This window comes from Dasypus novemcinctus, chromosome 4 (assembly GCF_030445035.2).
Source record: "Dasypus novemcinctus isolate mDasNov1 chromosome 4, mDasNov1.1.hap2, whole genome shotgun sequence".
Lineage (NCBI taxonomy): Eukaryota > Metazoa > Chordata > Mammalia > Cingulata > Dasypodidae > Dasypus > Dasypus novemcinctus.
The window spans coordinates 38694322-38707994 of record NC_080676.1 but is presented as its reverse complement, the minus strand read 5'-3'; the positions used below and the strand labels follow the sequence as shown (position 1 = coordinate 38707994).

Sequence of the window (13673 nt, the reverse complement as noted above, 5' to 3'; positions counted from 1 at the left end):
CACTTATGTGTATCTGTAGTAGAAATGTTAGTGCAGAAGGGCTTCTAATGATTCATGCCAAATTGGAGTTTTTTAATGGCAAGATGCCAATTTGTATTTGACCTTATACTCTTTAATATTTTTATCCATCATTTAATGGAATTATAGATGTAAGACATAATGCTCATCAAATTTAAGATAGAAAAGCTGAGTAGTACAAAATATTTTCTAGTGTTGTGGTGTTTACATTGCATATAGTGGAAAAATGCACATAGTTATTATCCCCAAAGAAGCTTATCAAAGTTTCATTTCCTTTGTAAGTTTCTGGAGAATCAAATTAGAGAAACGATTAATAGCCTGGACTATGGGAGACAGACAGTTTGGATTCATTCATCATCTACATTTACTAACTGAATGACTTCAAGCAAATTATTTCACCACTTTCTAAAATGTTTTCTTTTCTTCATCTGTGTAGCAGTTTGATATGGTTATGAATTCCAAAATTAGATATTGGATTATGTTTGTAATCTGGTCTGTACCTGGACATGATTAAGTTATGATTAGGGCTTTGATTGGGCCACGTCACTAGGGCATTGAGTCTTCATTCCTTGGTGGGTGGGGACTCAAAGATAAAAGGTGTGGCAAAGGACAGAGTTGAAGGTTTTTGATGTTGGAGTTTTATGTTCAGTTAGATGCTGAAGCCTTAAGCTGGAGCCCCAGGAAGTAAGCACATAGGAAAGAGAAGAAAGTCCCAGGAAGAGAGGAACCCTGAGCCCAGGAGGAAGCAAGCCCTGGGAAGAAAGGAACCCTGAACCCAGAGAGAAGCAAGAACCTGCAAGAGAGATACCCAGGAAACCTGAACCCTCACAGACATTGGCAGCCATCTTGCTTCAAGACGTGAAAATAGACTTCGGTAATGGAAGTAACTTATGCTTTATGGCCTGTTATCTGTAAGCTCCTACCCCAAATAAATACCCTTTATAAAAACCAACCAATTTCTAGTATTTTCCATCAGCACACCTTTGGCTGACTAATTCAGAATTTGGTACTGAGGAGTGGGGAAGTGCTTTTGCAATGACCAAAATGCTGGAATGTTTTTATAAATGGGTAAAGGGTATTTTTTGGAGGAATTGTGAGATGCTTGGAAGAAAAGACATACAGTGCTTTGAAGAGACTGTTGAAAGCAGTATGGATGATAAAGAGACTTTTTATGATGCCTTAGAAGTAAATGATGAAACTGTTATTGGAAACTGAAGAAAATGCAATTTGTATTTTAATGTTGCAGAGAATTTAGAAAAATTAACTCCTGGTTTATGGAAGCAAGAATTTGAAAATTGCAAGCCTGGGCATTTAGCTGAATAAATTTCCAATGTAAACCTGGAGAATGTGGCTTGGCTTCTGCTTGCAGCTTATAGCAAAATGCTAGATGAGAGAGATATACTGAGGACTGAACTATCAGGCACAAAGAAACAGAAACTAATTCTAGAAATTCTAAACCTCTGGAAATCAAGCTCCCAGATGAAAGTGCCCCATTGGAGGACTTAACTAAACTTGGAACTTCTAAGTCAGGATTGAAGATGCAGTTATCTCAGAAAGATTTGTGGAAGGTCTTACTGTCTGATGGCTTGGACCCCTTTCTTGCATGCTAAACCAACAAGGTTTTTGAGAGAGCTGTATGAACAGAACCACTGTCAGCTTGGACTAAAAGGGACATAGAAAGTAGAGATTGAAGGAGAAACAGCTTTAAGAGGAAAACCATGGAAGCTGAGATCTGTAATTAAGACATCACCTTGGGCCAAGAGAGGAACCCCACCCATGTGGTACAGAGAGGGTGACTTTGCCCCAGAGGGTTTTTGATGTTGGAGTTTTGATGTGGGAGTTTGATGCTGAAGACTTAAGCTGGAGCCTGGGAAGTAAGCACACAGGAAAGCGAATCAAGCCCTGGAAAGAGAGGAACTCTCAACCCAGAGAGAAGCAAGACCCTGGAAGAGAGGAACCTTAGGAAGCCTGAACCCTCACAGTCATCAGCAGCCATCTTGCTCCAAGATGTGAAAATAGACTTTGGTGAGGGAAGTAACTTATGCTTTAAGGCCTGGTATCTATAAGCTCCTACCCCAAATAAATACCCTTTATAAAAACCAATGAATTTCTGGTATTTTGCATCAGCACCCCTTTGGCTGACTAATACAATCTGTAAAATAAAGATAATATTCATGCCTGTCTAGTAGTTTTGTATTACATAAAGATTCAATATACCTAAATTAATTAGAACAGAGCCTGATACATTTTAAGTTTTGTTAGCTACTGGTATTGTTAAGGAGATCCTGATATTGCCTTGAGGATTCCATGAACTTGCATTGTGGGTCTAGAAGGGCAGCACAGCTACTTACATTCTTAGTTGCAAAACAGCCCCCTGCTAACCTGGGGACATCCTCTGGAAACAAAAACACAACCTTGACCTCTGAGGATCCCTGGGCTTCATTGCCTTCCATTTGAGTTGGGCCACATTAAACTCTATTGTTAATTTATTGGTACTTAAGAGATGGCACAGCCAGAACAACTGCACATTCATTTTGTAGGAGCCTCTTTTTTTTTTTCCCAATCATTCTACTGTTTGGTGGCAATTAGAAAAATACCTTAAAATTTCTTTAGAACTCGTCAATATAATATCTAGGCTGTGAGAGAAAACACACATTGACAGATTAGCCTTTAAGTGTTTTATGTTATATGGACTCTATGTACCTTTAGAGAAAGCACTGACTCTATCATAACTTTGCTTTTCCTCTTAAAGCAAAACAAAAGGTAGAGTATGCAATTAAAAACACTTGTATAATGCCAGTTCAATTCATCAAGTAGATTATGATTCTTATTTTAGTAGATTATGATTCTATTATGCAGTTATACATTTTTCCTTTGAATCAAAGCTACAGCTAAAAATTAAATCTACAGCTAAAAATTAAAGCTACAGCTACGAAACCATTGATTTTGTCCACTCACATCTTTATTAAATAAATCTTTTTTTAAAAAGATTTATTTATTTATTTATTTCTCTCCCCTTCCCCCACCACCCTGGTTGTCTGTTCTCTGTGTCTCTTTGCTGCGTCTTCTTTGTCCGCTTCTGTTGTTGTCAGTGGCACGGGAATCTGTGTTTCTTTTTGTTGCGTCATCTTGTTGTGTCAGTTCTCCATGTGTGCGGCACCATTCCTGGGCAGGCTGCACTTTCTTTTGCACTGGGCGGCTCTCCTTTCGGGGCGCACTCCTTGAACGTGGGGCTCCCCTATGCGGGGGACACTGCTGCGTGGCACTGGCACTCCTTGCGCGCATCAGCACTGCACATGGGCCAGCTCCACACTGGTCAAGGAGGCCCAGGGTTTGAACCGCGGACCTCCCATGTGGTAGACAGATGCCCTAACCACTGGTCCAAGTCTGCCGCCTAGTAAATAAATCTTGATCTTGTTTGGGAAACTTTCACATAATATATTTGGATCTTGCATTTTATTTTTTCTTGTTTTGTAGAACTCCACAGGACCAATTTCTTAACATGCTACCGGATACATTCATTCATCCACATAAAACTACTAGTGAGGCACAGTATTCTCAGAATGAAAATGATGAAGATAGTGACGGTTAGTTCAGCCTTTATTAGATATTTTCAAATTTATTTCTTCAAATTGAACACAACAAGCATTAATCATTAGCTGCTTTTCTTTAATGTATCATTCTTAAATAAACTATGTAGCTCTTAATCTCCAGATCAAAATCACCCATGCTCTCTTCTTGCATGCAGGAGATTTGCTTTGCCTTAGTTAAAATAGTTTAACTTAAAAATTGAATGCAACATAGTTTGTAACAAATGTTTCACAACAATGCAAAGTTTTGGTAGAGGGGTGATATATGAGACCCCTGTGTGATGTTATGCATGTTTATTTGTAAGTTCACAATCTTTACTATATACTTATTGTTTATGTATATTCATATATGAATGATAAACTTCAATAAGAACACTAAAAAATATTGAATGCAACAAAAGCATGTATTTCACTTGATTTGGGGAAATTGACAGTGCTTTATGTTCTTGTGGATATATAGGAAAACATCTTTTTTATTGAGTCTTTGAAGAAAGGAAATTATCTGGTAACATGTATTCTTTGATATTCTTTTCTAATTGTATTTCCTAGTTGAGGAGACCAAAGTACAACATCCAGCTCTTTTTCTGCCAGTTGAAAAGTTAAAAGAAGAGAGACCTGAATCATCTTTAAAGATAATAGAATTGGATGATGTGAGTCATAATGATCCCTCACATTACTTAACCAACTGTAAACTAACAGCTTATAGTTACAACTGCATACTGTTTCTATAAGATTTCTTTCTTCATTCAACATAGTTTAATAGGAAATTTACAAGGGTTTGCCTTTAAACTTGCTCATAGAAATAAAACAGTGTATCTTTCTAATGTCATGACTCAAACATAAATATCCAGAAACTAAAAATTGGCTAGAGCCAGTCAGAATTAGAAGACTGGGCTATAGAGTTGGGGTTCAAGATACTTAGTGCAGTTCTGATTTTCTAATCATCTAGTAGTTGAATATATGCTTTGTTCTAGACATTTTTGTTTCTTTCTAATTATTTTTCTCTGGATAAATTTGAACTCCTACACAAATAAATGCACCTATACCCACACACATACACACACATCCATATGTTTGTATGTGCAATTCATTAAATTATTTATACATACAGTAAGCCTATGACATGCCAGTCAGAATTAGAAAAATCTTTATCATTGATCTACTTGGCACATAGTAGGTCATAATAAAATATTAGTTGTTGTTTTTGATTATGGACATTATAGTAGTAATAAAGTGACTGACACAGTTAATGCCCTCAGTCATCTCAGCTGAGTTTGTTATGTTCTTAGAGAACTCCTGTTTTATGGCATATAGGTAGAGAGCATATGAAATCCTTTGAAGGAAGAAAATTCTCGAATTTTATCCATGAGTTAGCTGGTTAATGTATAGTAAATTTATTGACCATACTAATATCATATTCATTTAATAAGACCTATGAAGAGGAATTTGAAGAACCGGGAAATTTTGTGCCTTACAAGGTTGAATTAGCTGATGCAGATAGTCATCAAAGGTGAGATAATACCTCTTCCCTTTGAATACTTATTAAAAACCCACAAAAGATCAACTGTGTTTTTAGATGAGAAATTCATGGGACGGGGTAGTTAAGACATATATTGGAGTATATTTTATTATTTTTAATGTGTATACAATCCTGCTAATATTTTTCAATGTTCAGCAATTAGAAATTTGTCTATAATGATGTGTTTATACTCTTATCTTATATATGGATTGTTTAATAGGTTTTTCTGCATTTATGAATTATTACTTGAAAAGTTTGTTCAAGTCTGATATATTTCATATTAGCTTAGCTTACTTCTTTTCTCCAAAGATACTCCTTGGATTTTCCATACTTACTTTGCTGTGAACCCTTAATAAAAGCAGCTTATATAAAAGGTTATGTTGAGAGGCAAAATGAGCAACAAGAGCATATGAATTATAGATTACTTCCTAGGTTGATTTTACTATGTGATTAAGTCAATAAATGAAGTATATTGGTTTACCCTGCAAATGTTCTATAGAATTTTGTCACTTCCAAATGAAAAATATACGGCTGTATTTGTTAGTAATGTTAAAAAGTACTCAGTGTCCCCCTTACTGTTGAAACTTTAGCTAGGATTTCAGGGGTTGTGACTATAAAGCATTGACGGGGATAACCAGGGATGAAGTGCCTACAGACTAGCTCCTGTACCAAGTGTTTACATGTTGAAGTTAATTGAAGCCCTCGTCAGTATTGTAAAACAGCTTTGGCCTGAAGTGATGCCCTTGCACCCCCAAAACCCATATTTGGACACAAAGACCCAGATATTTTTGTAGCATATGTGCTTTTGGGAGCAGGTTTTGGTAGGAGACAATCTTCTGTTGAGTTGATAAGACATTTATATACCACTATGTCTGCAAAAGAACAAATGGAATTTCTCCTTTCTAATTTGATTCTTTAAAACATTTTATCATGTCTTATTTTAACCCCGTGTACAGTGTTAGAACAGGTAGAAAAAGGTACTAATTGTTTTTTTGGTCATAGTTATACAGCTTTGATTTCTTGGTTCTATAGAACTACATTAAATTTATCTCCCACCTGGGCATTGTTAAGTGACACAGGCAGTCCTTTTTGAGTAAGTCTAACTTGTGAATTTTTATGATACTCCTATGTAGAGCTTACCTAAATATTGGGTATTATTAAATATATTATTTAATTAATAGAAAATGTTAAATAGTAATGATGTTTACAGGTGGCAATCATCATTAAAAATTATCTAAATATCACATACTACTTTTTAGCTCTTGTAGTTATTGATTAATGAATAATGTTTATGTGGTAGTAAATCCTTGTTACATCAAATTTCTATGAGCTTGAAAGAGATATCCCCATTTTTAGAAAGATTATTAGAAATCAAATTTATTCCAACATGTTTTAAACTGGAAGTTTTAAATGGATATTTTGAAGTTAAATCAGATTTGACTGGTTGCCTGTTTGTTTTATATCTATAGTACTATAGTTTAAAATGCATCCTCTGAGGATTAAACAAATATTCAATTAACAAGAATAATCCTAATCCATTAGGGTTTTACTTTATTTGTTTTAATAAACTTGGATTTTTTTATTTTTCCTTTTTAAAATCATTCTTTCAATTCTCTTCTTTTCCTTGTTCCTAAACATGAAAGTTGGACATTTCATGATTACCAGAAGAATAATTTTCTGTATCAAAATTATCTCTCTCAACTTGTTTGCACTAAGGGAAAGACAGACCTCTTAAATGTTTGTTTGAGTAACAGCTCTTCACATTGTAAAGATAACTCAAAAGGTAACTTTTTCATTTTTGCTTAATATTATTAACTTGAGTGTTGGTAGTTTAGTAAACCAAATTCTTGCAGTCTATGCTTTGCCTATTACACTGTTAATTTTAAAACCAAAGAAATTAGTATTTGGGAGAAATTTATTGAAAATATGTAATTTTCTAGCAAATATTATTTTAAATGAACAGACAGCAGTGTTTGTATCCAGAAGGAAAAGCAGGCAATACAGTTTTCTCTAAAAGTTATGATAAACTGAGCTAGCAATTAAGAGATCACGTGGAAGGACCTCCAGTGACAACAATCTGATTGGCACTCTTTCACCCTCATTTGAATTTAATCTTTTCCAAAGCTATTCAAATAAGTTAGTTTTACATTAGGGATTAAAACCAAACCAAACCAAACCTCTTGTTTACATTTCTAAGTTGTGATTACTTTTTGTTCTCTTGGGATCTGTGGATTAGACTGCTGTGTGCACACACCTGGTGTCAATTCCCAGATGGTGAGATCATCATTTAAACATAGTCCCAGCAAAATATCCTGGCCTGGTAGTCAGATTTCATTCCATTTAAACCATTAAATCTTTGTGACCTTGAATATGTCACTTTCATAGATCTTATTTTCCTAAGTGAAATATAATAGATTCTTTCCAAGCTGCCCTCCAGATATTATACAGGCATGCCTTGTCTTATTGATCTTCACTTTATTGTGATTTGCAGGTGTTGCATTTTTTTTTTTTTTTTTTACAAATTGAAGTTTTGTGACAACTTTTGGTTGAGCTAGTCTCTATATATTATATCTTATGTGAAGGATTTGAAAGGTATTATAGAGCATTATTTAAAATAACTAATTGTAAAACTGATGACTACTTTCTTTGGGCATAAGAAAAGAGAAAACAGTGACAGAGTTGTTGCAATCTTGCCAGTTTTGACTTTTGCAACTTCTAAGTCACTAAACACTTGTAACTAACCATGAACTAGACCATCATATGACTTAGACATTGCAGGGCTCCAGACCTGATCCAGAAGGTGTATGTGTTGTTTGACTGAACTGGAACATGGTACTCCAGGTGCCTTTGGGAAAACGGTGAACTTAAATGCCCATATGAGTGTTACTTTAAAGATTCTTAATTTTTATAACTTAATAGTGCTTCCAGTGAATGGACTAAATTAAATCATACCTCTAATTTCTTCATTACATTTTTTTCCTTATTAGAGAAGTTGTGGGTTTATAAACAATAATACTTAAAATACAGGATTCTCATATGCAATCCCACCACCCAAATCTTTCATTGGAGTGGAATGTTTATTACAACTAATGATACCACATTTTAATAATTTTATTATTTATTAATGTCCATGGTTTGACTTAGGGCTCACTGTGTAATATAGTTTCATAGATTTAAACAAAATTTATTCTGTTACCATATATACAATGTAACATCTTCCCTTTTAATCATATTCAGATACACATTTCATTGCTATTAATTGCATTCTTAATGTTGTTCTACCATCACCACCATCCATTACCAAAACATTTCCATCATTCCATAAAGGAACCCTATACATTTTAAGCCTTAACTTCTTATTACCAATCCCCATCCCATTTCCTGTTATCCTATATTCTAGGTTCTGACTCTGTGAGTTTGCTTATTCTAATTGTTTTCAATCAGTGAGATCATATCATATTTGTCCTTTTTTTTTTATTGGCTTTGTAATAATATTACATTAAAAAAATATATATATATATGAGGTCCCATTCAACCCCACCACCCCCACCCCACCTCTCCCCCCACCCCCCAGCAACACTCATTCCCATCATCATGACACATCCATTGCATTTGGTAAGTACATCTTTGGGCACCTCTGCACCTCATGGTCAATGGTCCACATCATGGCCCACACTCTCCCCCATTCCATCCAGTGGGCCCTGTGAGGATTTACAATGTCCGGTGATTGCCCCTGGAGCACCATCCAGGGCAGCTCCATGTCCCAAGGACGCCTCCACCTCTCATCTCTTCCTGCCTTTCCCCATACCCATCAGCCACCATGTCCACTTTTCCCAATCCAATGCCACCTTTTCTATGTGTGGACATTGGATTGGTTGTGTCCATTGCACCTCTATGTCAAGAGGAGGCTCAGATTCCACATGGATGCTGGATGCAATCCTCCCACTTTCAGTTGTAATCACTCTAGGCTTCATGGTGTGGTGGTTGTCCTTCTTCAACTCCATCTTAGCTGAGTGTGGTGAGTCCAATAAATCAGATTGTAGGTGCTGGAGTCTGTTGAGGCTCAGGACCTGGCTATCACATTGTCAGTCCAGAGATTCAAATCCCCTAAATATATCTTAAACCTCAACACTAACTGCAACTCCAGCACATTAGCATGAAAGTCTTATGAAGAGAGATCCCATCTGAGTCCAGATTCATCACACATAAACACCAGTTCCAAAGAGGGGCCATCTGACCTGGTAGTTAACCCCATCGGCCAGGACCATAACTCCCATGGGTCTCTTTAGCCCTCAAAGGAACCAATACCTGGGGGTTGTATCTGCTTTATCTGTCTCTCAGACTCTGCTCAGTTGTGCGTAAGGGCAATCCTTCTGACAGCCTCCAGACTCTTTTTTAGAGACTTGTAGCCATATAAACTCATTTCTCCTTTCCATTTCCCCCTTACATTAGGTCAAACAGCATTTTAAAGTCATGTTATTTTATGTAGACAGGGATATTCTGCTGATCCGCATTGAACCTTCCGTATAAGGTCATTTTCCAGTTGCATCATCAGTTGGTAGTTGATAGTGGTCCCTCGGTGCCAGGGAGGCTTATCCCCGGGTGTCATGTCCCACGCTGGGGGGAAGGCATTGCATTTACATGCTGAGTTTGGCTTCGAGTCTGGCCACATTTGAGTAACATGAAGGCTGACAGGAGGAAATTCCCGGGCACAATGCTACTTCTAGGCCTTGTTCTTATTTTAGGCTTATCAGCTCACAAGCATAGTCATTAGCGTCAGGGGCTCACTGTTGAACCCTCACTCCCTCCCGGTCCCCGCCGCTGCACCTGGGAGACTGTCGCTGCTCCCCTAGGGACCACGACAGAGCACCACTGGCCAGGAACCCAGTACCCCCCCTGCTGTGGTTTTTAATTGTTGCCACTATGAGTATATCCAAACATTACCATGCACCCTGGACATATGTTCTGTACAGCTCCCTGTCAGCCATATATCACCTGTCAATGGTATCCTATACCAGTATTCCTCCATTGCCATTGTTGAACCACTCTGTGATCCAGAACTCCCTGAAATTTGAAGCCCAATATAATGTCAGGGTCCCTTACTAGGAAATGGCATATAGCAATGGGTTTAAAGGTTAGATAAAGAATACGTGTTGACTTGGAAAAAATTCTACATCCTATCTTTTTCTTTTTCTTTTTTTTTTTCCCCTTAATTATTGAGCTTCTCTTCACAGGAGCCCTAGACCACAGCAATGCATATATATAATATACAGCACTCCCATACATCCACCACAAAACCTTTTCCCTTCCACAGTGATACTCTTACACCCTATTCACATCATATTTACTTAACGTGATGTACAGAGTCTGAGACAATAGCTTTCAAACAAGGTGACATCTGTGCTTACATTGTGGTGCATACTTTAGGATACACAGTTTTTTAAATTCTTAGTTATCCTATGTTTTACATTATGGTTTACATTATCAGTCTGTCATCTCCTATATGTTATGGTGTAATATTACATGTTTTATATCCATCCTTGTGTACTCTCACGAAACTCCTCTCTTACCCCCCATTTACCTTGGTTCCACACATTTAACGTCCATTTTCCCTTCCACCTTGGTGCCCACAGTGACAGCCAACCTCCGTTTCCCGAGGAGCCACTTCCAGAGATAGATGGAATAGTGTTCAGGGCCTAACTTGCTCAACTGCCCCAATGCCCTGGGAGCCACCCTTTCTCTCGAGGGATACAGTTCCCTCTATTTGATGGCATTAGTCTTCCCCAGGATGTGGGTCCACCCCCACTCTCACTACTTGGGTTTCTACCCCATGGTGTCACCCACTCTGGCAGAATGAGCATTTAGACATTCCCCAGGAGCCCGTCCTGCATCAGACCCTCCCCTCCGAGCATTCTAAACAGGTAACCCTCTTTATTATATTTTGATATGATTTTCTCGGCATTTTACTCTCCACCAACACCTGACCCTCTCCTGTGTTCGTATGCTACCCCTCCCTCCCCCCACTTTTGGGCAATGTTACCCATCCGCCCCTCCCCAGCCACCCTCAAACCCGCAAAGCCCCAACTAAAGGCAACCCCTTTGCCCCCTTTTATCTCTTCTTTGTGTTCATACTTACCACCATCTCGTCTTAAATTCCACCCCTGCAGACATTGGCTCACATCCTTCCTCCACCCTCCAATTTCCTGTAAGCCTATCGTTCAGTCTCTTGCTATCTAGGGCAGCTTGGTTATTTCATATCATTGAGGTCATGTAGTATTTGTCCTTCAATGTCTGGGTTGCTTCACTCAACATAAGGTTCTCAAGATTCATCCATGTTATCACATGTGTTTGTAGTGTGTTTGTTCTTACAGCCGAGTAGTATTCCATTGTGTGTATATACCACATTTTATTGATCCACTCATCTGTTGATGGACATTTGGGTTGATTCCAACTTTTGGAAATAGTGAACAATGCTGCTATGAACATTGGTGTACATATATCGGTTTGTGTCCTTGTTTTCAGTTCTGCTGGGTATATACCCAGCAGTGGTATTGCTGGGTCATATGGCAAATCTATGGCTAGTTTTTTGAGAAACCGCCATACTGTCCTCCAGAATGGTTGGATCCTTCTGCATTCCCACCAGCAGTGGATGAGTGTTCCCCTTTCTTCACATCCTCTCCAGCACTTGTATTCTTCTGTTTTTTTCATAGCTGCCAATCTTATGGGTGTAAGATGGTATCTCATTGTGGTTTTGATTTGCATTTCCCTGATAGCTAGAGATTTGGAACATTTTTTCATGTGCTTTTTTGCCATTTTTATTTCTTCTTTGGAGAAGTGTCTGTTTAAGTCTTTTTCCCATTTTTTAAATGGGTTGTTTATCTTTTTATTTTCAAGAAATAGGAGTTCTTTATATATGCAAGTTATAAGTTCTTATCAGATATATGGTTGCCAAATATTTTCTCCCACTGTGTGGGCTCCCTTTTTACTTTCTTGACAAACTCCTTTGAGGTGCAGAAGGCTTTAATTTTGAGGAAGTCCCATTTATCTATTAGTTCTTTTGCTGCTCGTGCTTTTGGTGAGATATTCATAAATCCATTACCTATTACAAGGTCCTGTAGATGTTTCCCTACACTGCTTTCTAAGGTTTTTATGGTCTTGGCTCTTATATTTAGGTCTTTGATCCATCTTGAGTTGATCTTTGTATAAGGTGTGAGATGGTAATCCTCTTTCATTCTTCTACATATGGCTATCCAGTTCTCCAGGCACCATTTGTTGAATAGGCCATTCTCTCCCAGTTAAGAGGGTTTGGTGGCTTTATCAAATATTATGTGGCTATATATGTGAGGTTCTATATCAGAGCTTTCAATTCAATTCCATTGGTCTATGTGTCTCTCCTTATGCCAATACCATGCTGTTTTCACCACCGTAGCTTTGTAGTATGTTTTGAAGTCAGGTAGTGTGATTCCTCCAATTTCATTTTTCTTTTTCAGTATGTCTTTGGCTATTCGGGGTCTCTTTCCTTTCCAAATAAATTTCATAGTTAGTTTTTCTAGTTCCTTAAAGAAGGCTGTGTTGATTTTTATTGGGATTGTATTGAATGTGTAGATCAGTTTTGGTAGGATAGACATCTTAATAATGTTCAGTCTTCCTATCCATGAACAAGGAATAGTCTTCCATTTATTTAAGTCTTCTTTGATTTCCTTGAACAATCTTGTATAGTTCTCGGTGTATAAGTTCTTTACCTCTTTAGTTAAATTTATTCCTAAGTATTTGATTTTTTTATTTACTATTGTGAATGGTATCTGTTTCTTGTTTTCCTCCTGATCTTGCTCATTATTGGTGTACAGAAATGCTACTGATTTTTGCGCATTGATCTTATAACCTGCGACTTTACTAAACTCATTTATGAGTTCTAGAATCTTTGTTGTAGATCTCTAAGGGTTTTCTATGTATAGGATCATGTCATCTGCAAATAATGAAATTTTGACTTCTTCCTTTCCAATTTGAATGCCTTTTATTTCTGGTTCTTGCCTCAGTGCTCGAGCAAGTACTTCTAAGACAATGTTAAATAGGAGCGGAGACAGTTGGCATCCTTGTCTTGTTCCTGAGTTTAGAGGGAAGGAGTCTAGGATTTCTCCATTGTAAACAATATTGGCTTTAGATTTTTCATATATACTCTTTATCATGTTCAAAAAATTTCCTTGTATTCCAATCTTTTGGAGTGTTTTTATCAAGAAAGGGTGCTGTATTTTGTCAAATGCTTTTTCTGCATCAATAGATATAATCATGTGATTTTTTTCCTTCAATCTGTTTATATGGTGTATTACGTTGATTGATTTTCTTATGTTGAACCATCCTTGCATACCTCAGATGAATCCCACTTGGTCATGGTGTATAATTCGTTTAATGTGTTGTTGAATACGATTAGCAAGTATTTTGTTAAGTATTTTTGCGTCTAGGTTTATTAGAGAAATTGGTCTGTAACTTTCCTTTTTTGTGATGTCTTTGTTTGGCTTTGGTACTAGGGTAATGTTGGCATCATAGAA

The 13673-nt window shown here is 37.3% G+C and overlaps 1 protein-coding gene across 5 annotated transcripts in view; it reads left to right on the top strand.

The window, feature by feature from the left end:
* The window catches only part of ZBBX (zinc finger B-box domain containing), a 173611-nt gene that overhangs the window by 111358 nt on the left and 48580 nt on the right, over positions 1-13673 (top strand). For all 5 annotated transcript variants that reach the window (XM_058295228.1, XM_058295229.1, XM_058295232.1 and 2 more), the window contains 4 exons: positions 3496-3605; positions 4158-4258; positions 5039-5118; positions 6771-6910. In XM_058295228.1, coding sequence (XP_058151211.1) covers positions 3496-3605; positions 4158-4258; positions 5039-5118; positions 6771-6910 — 431 coding nt within the window. The remainder of the gene's footprint in view (positions 1-3495; positions 3606-4157; positions 4259-5038; positions 5119-6770; positions 6911-13673) is intronic.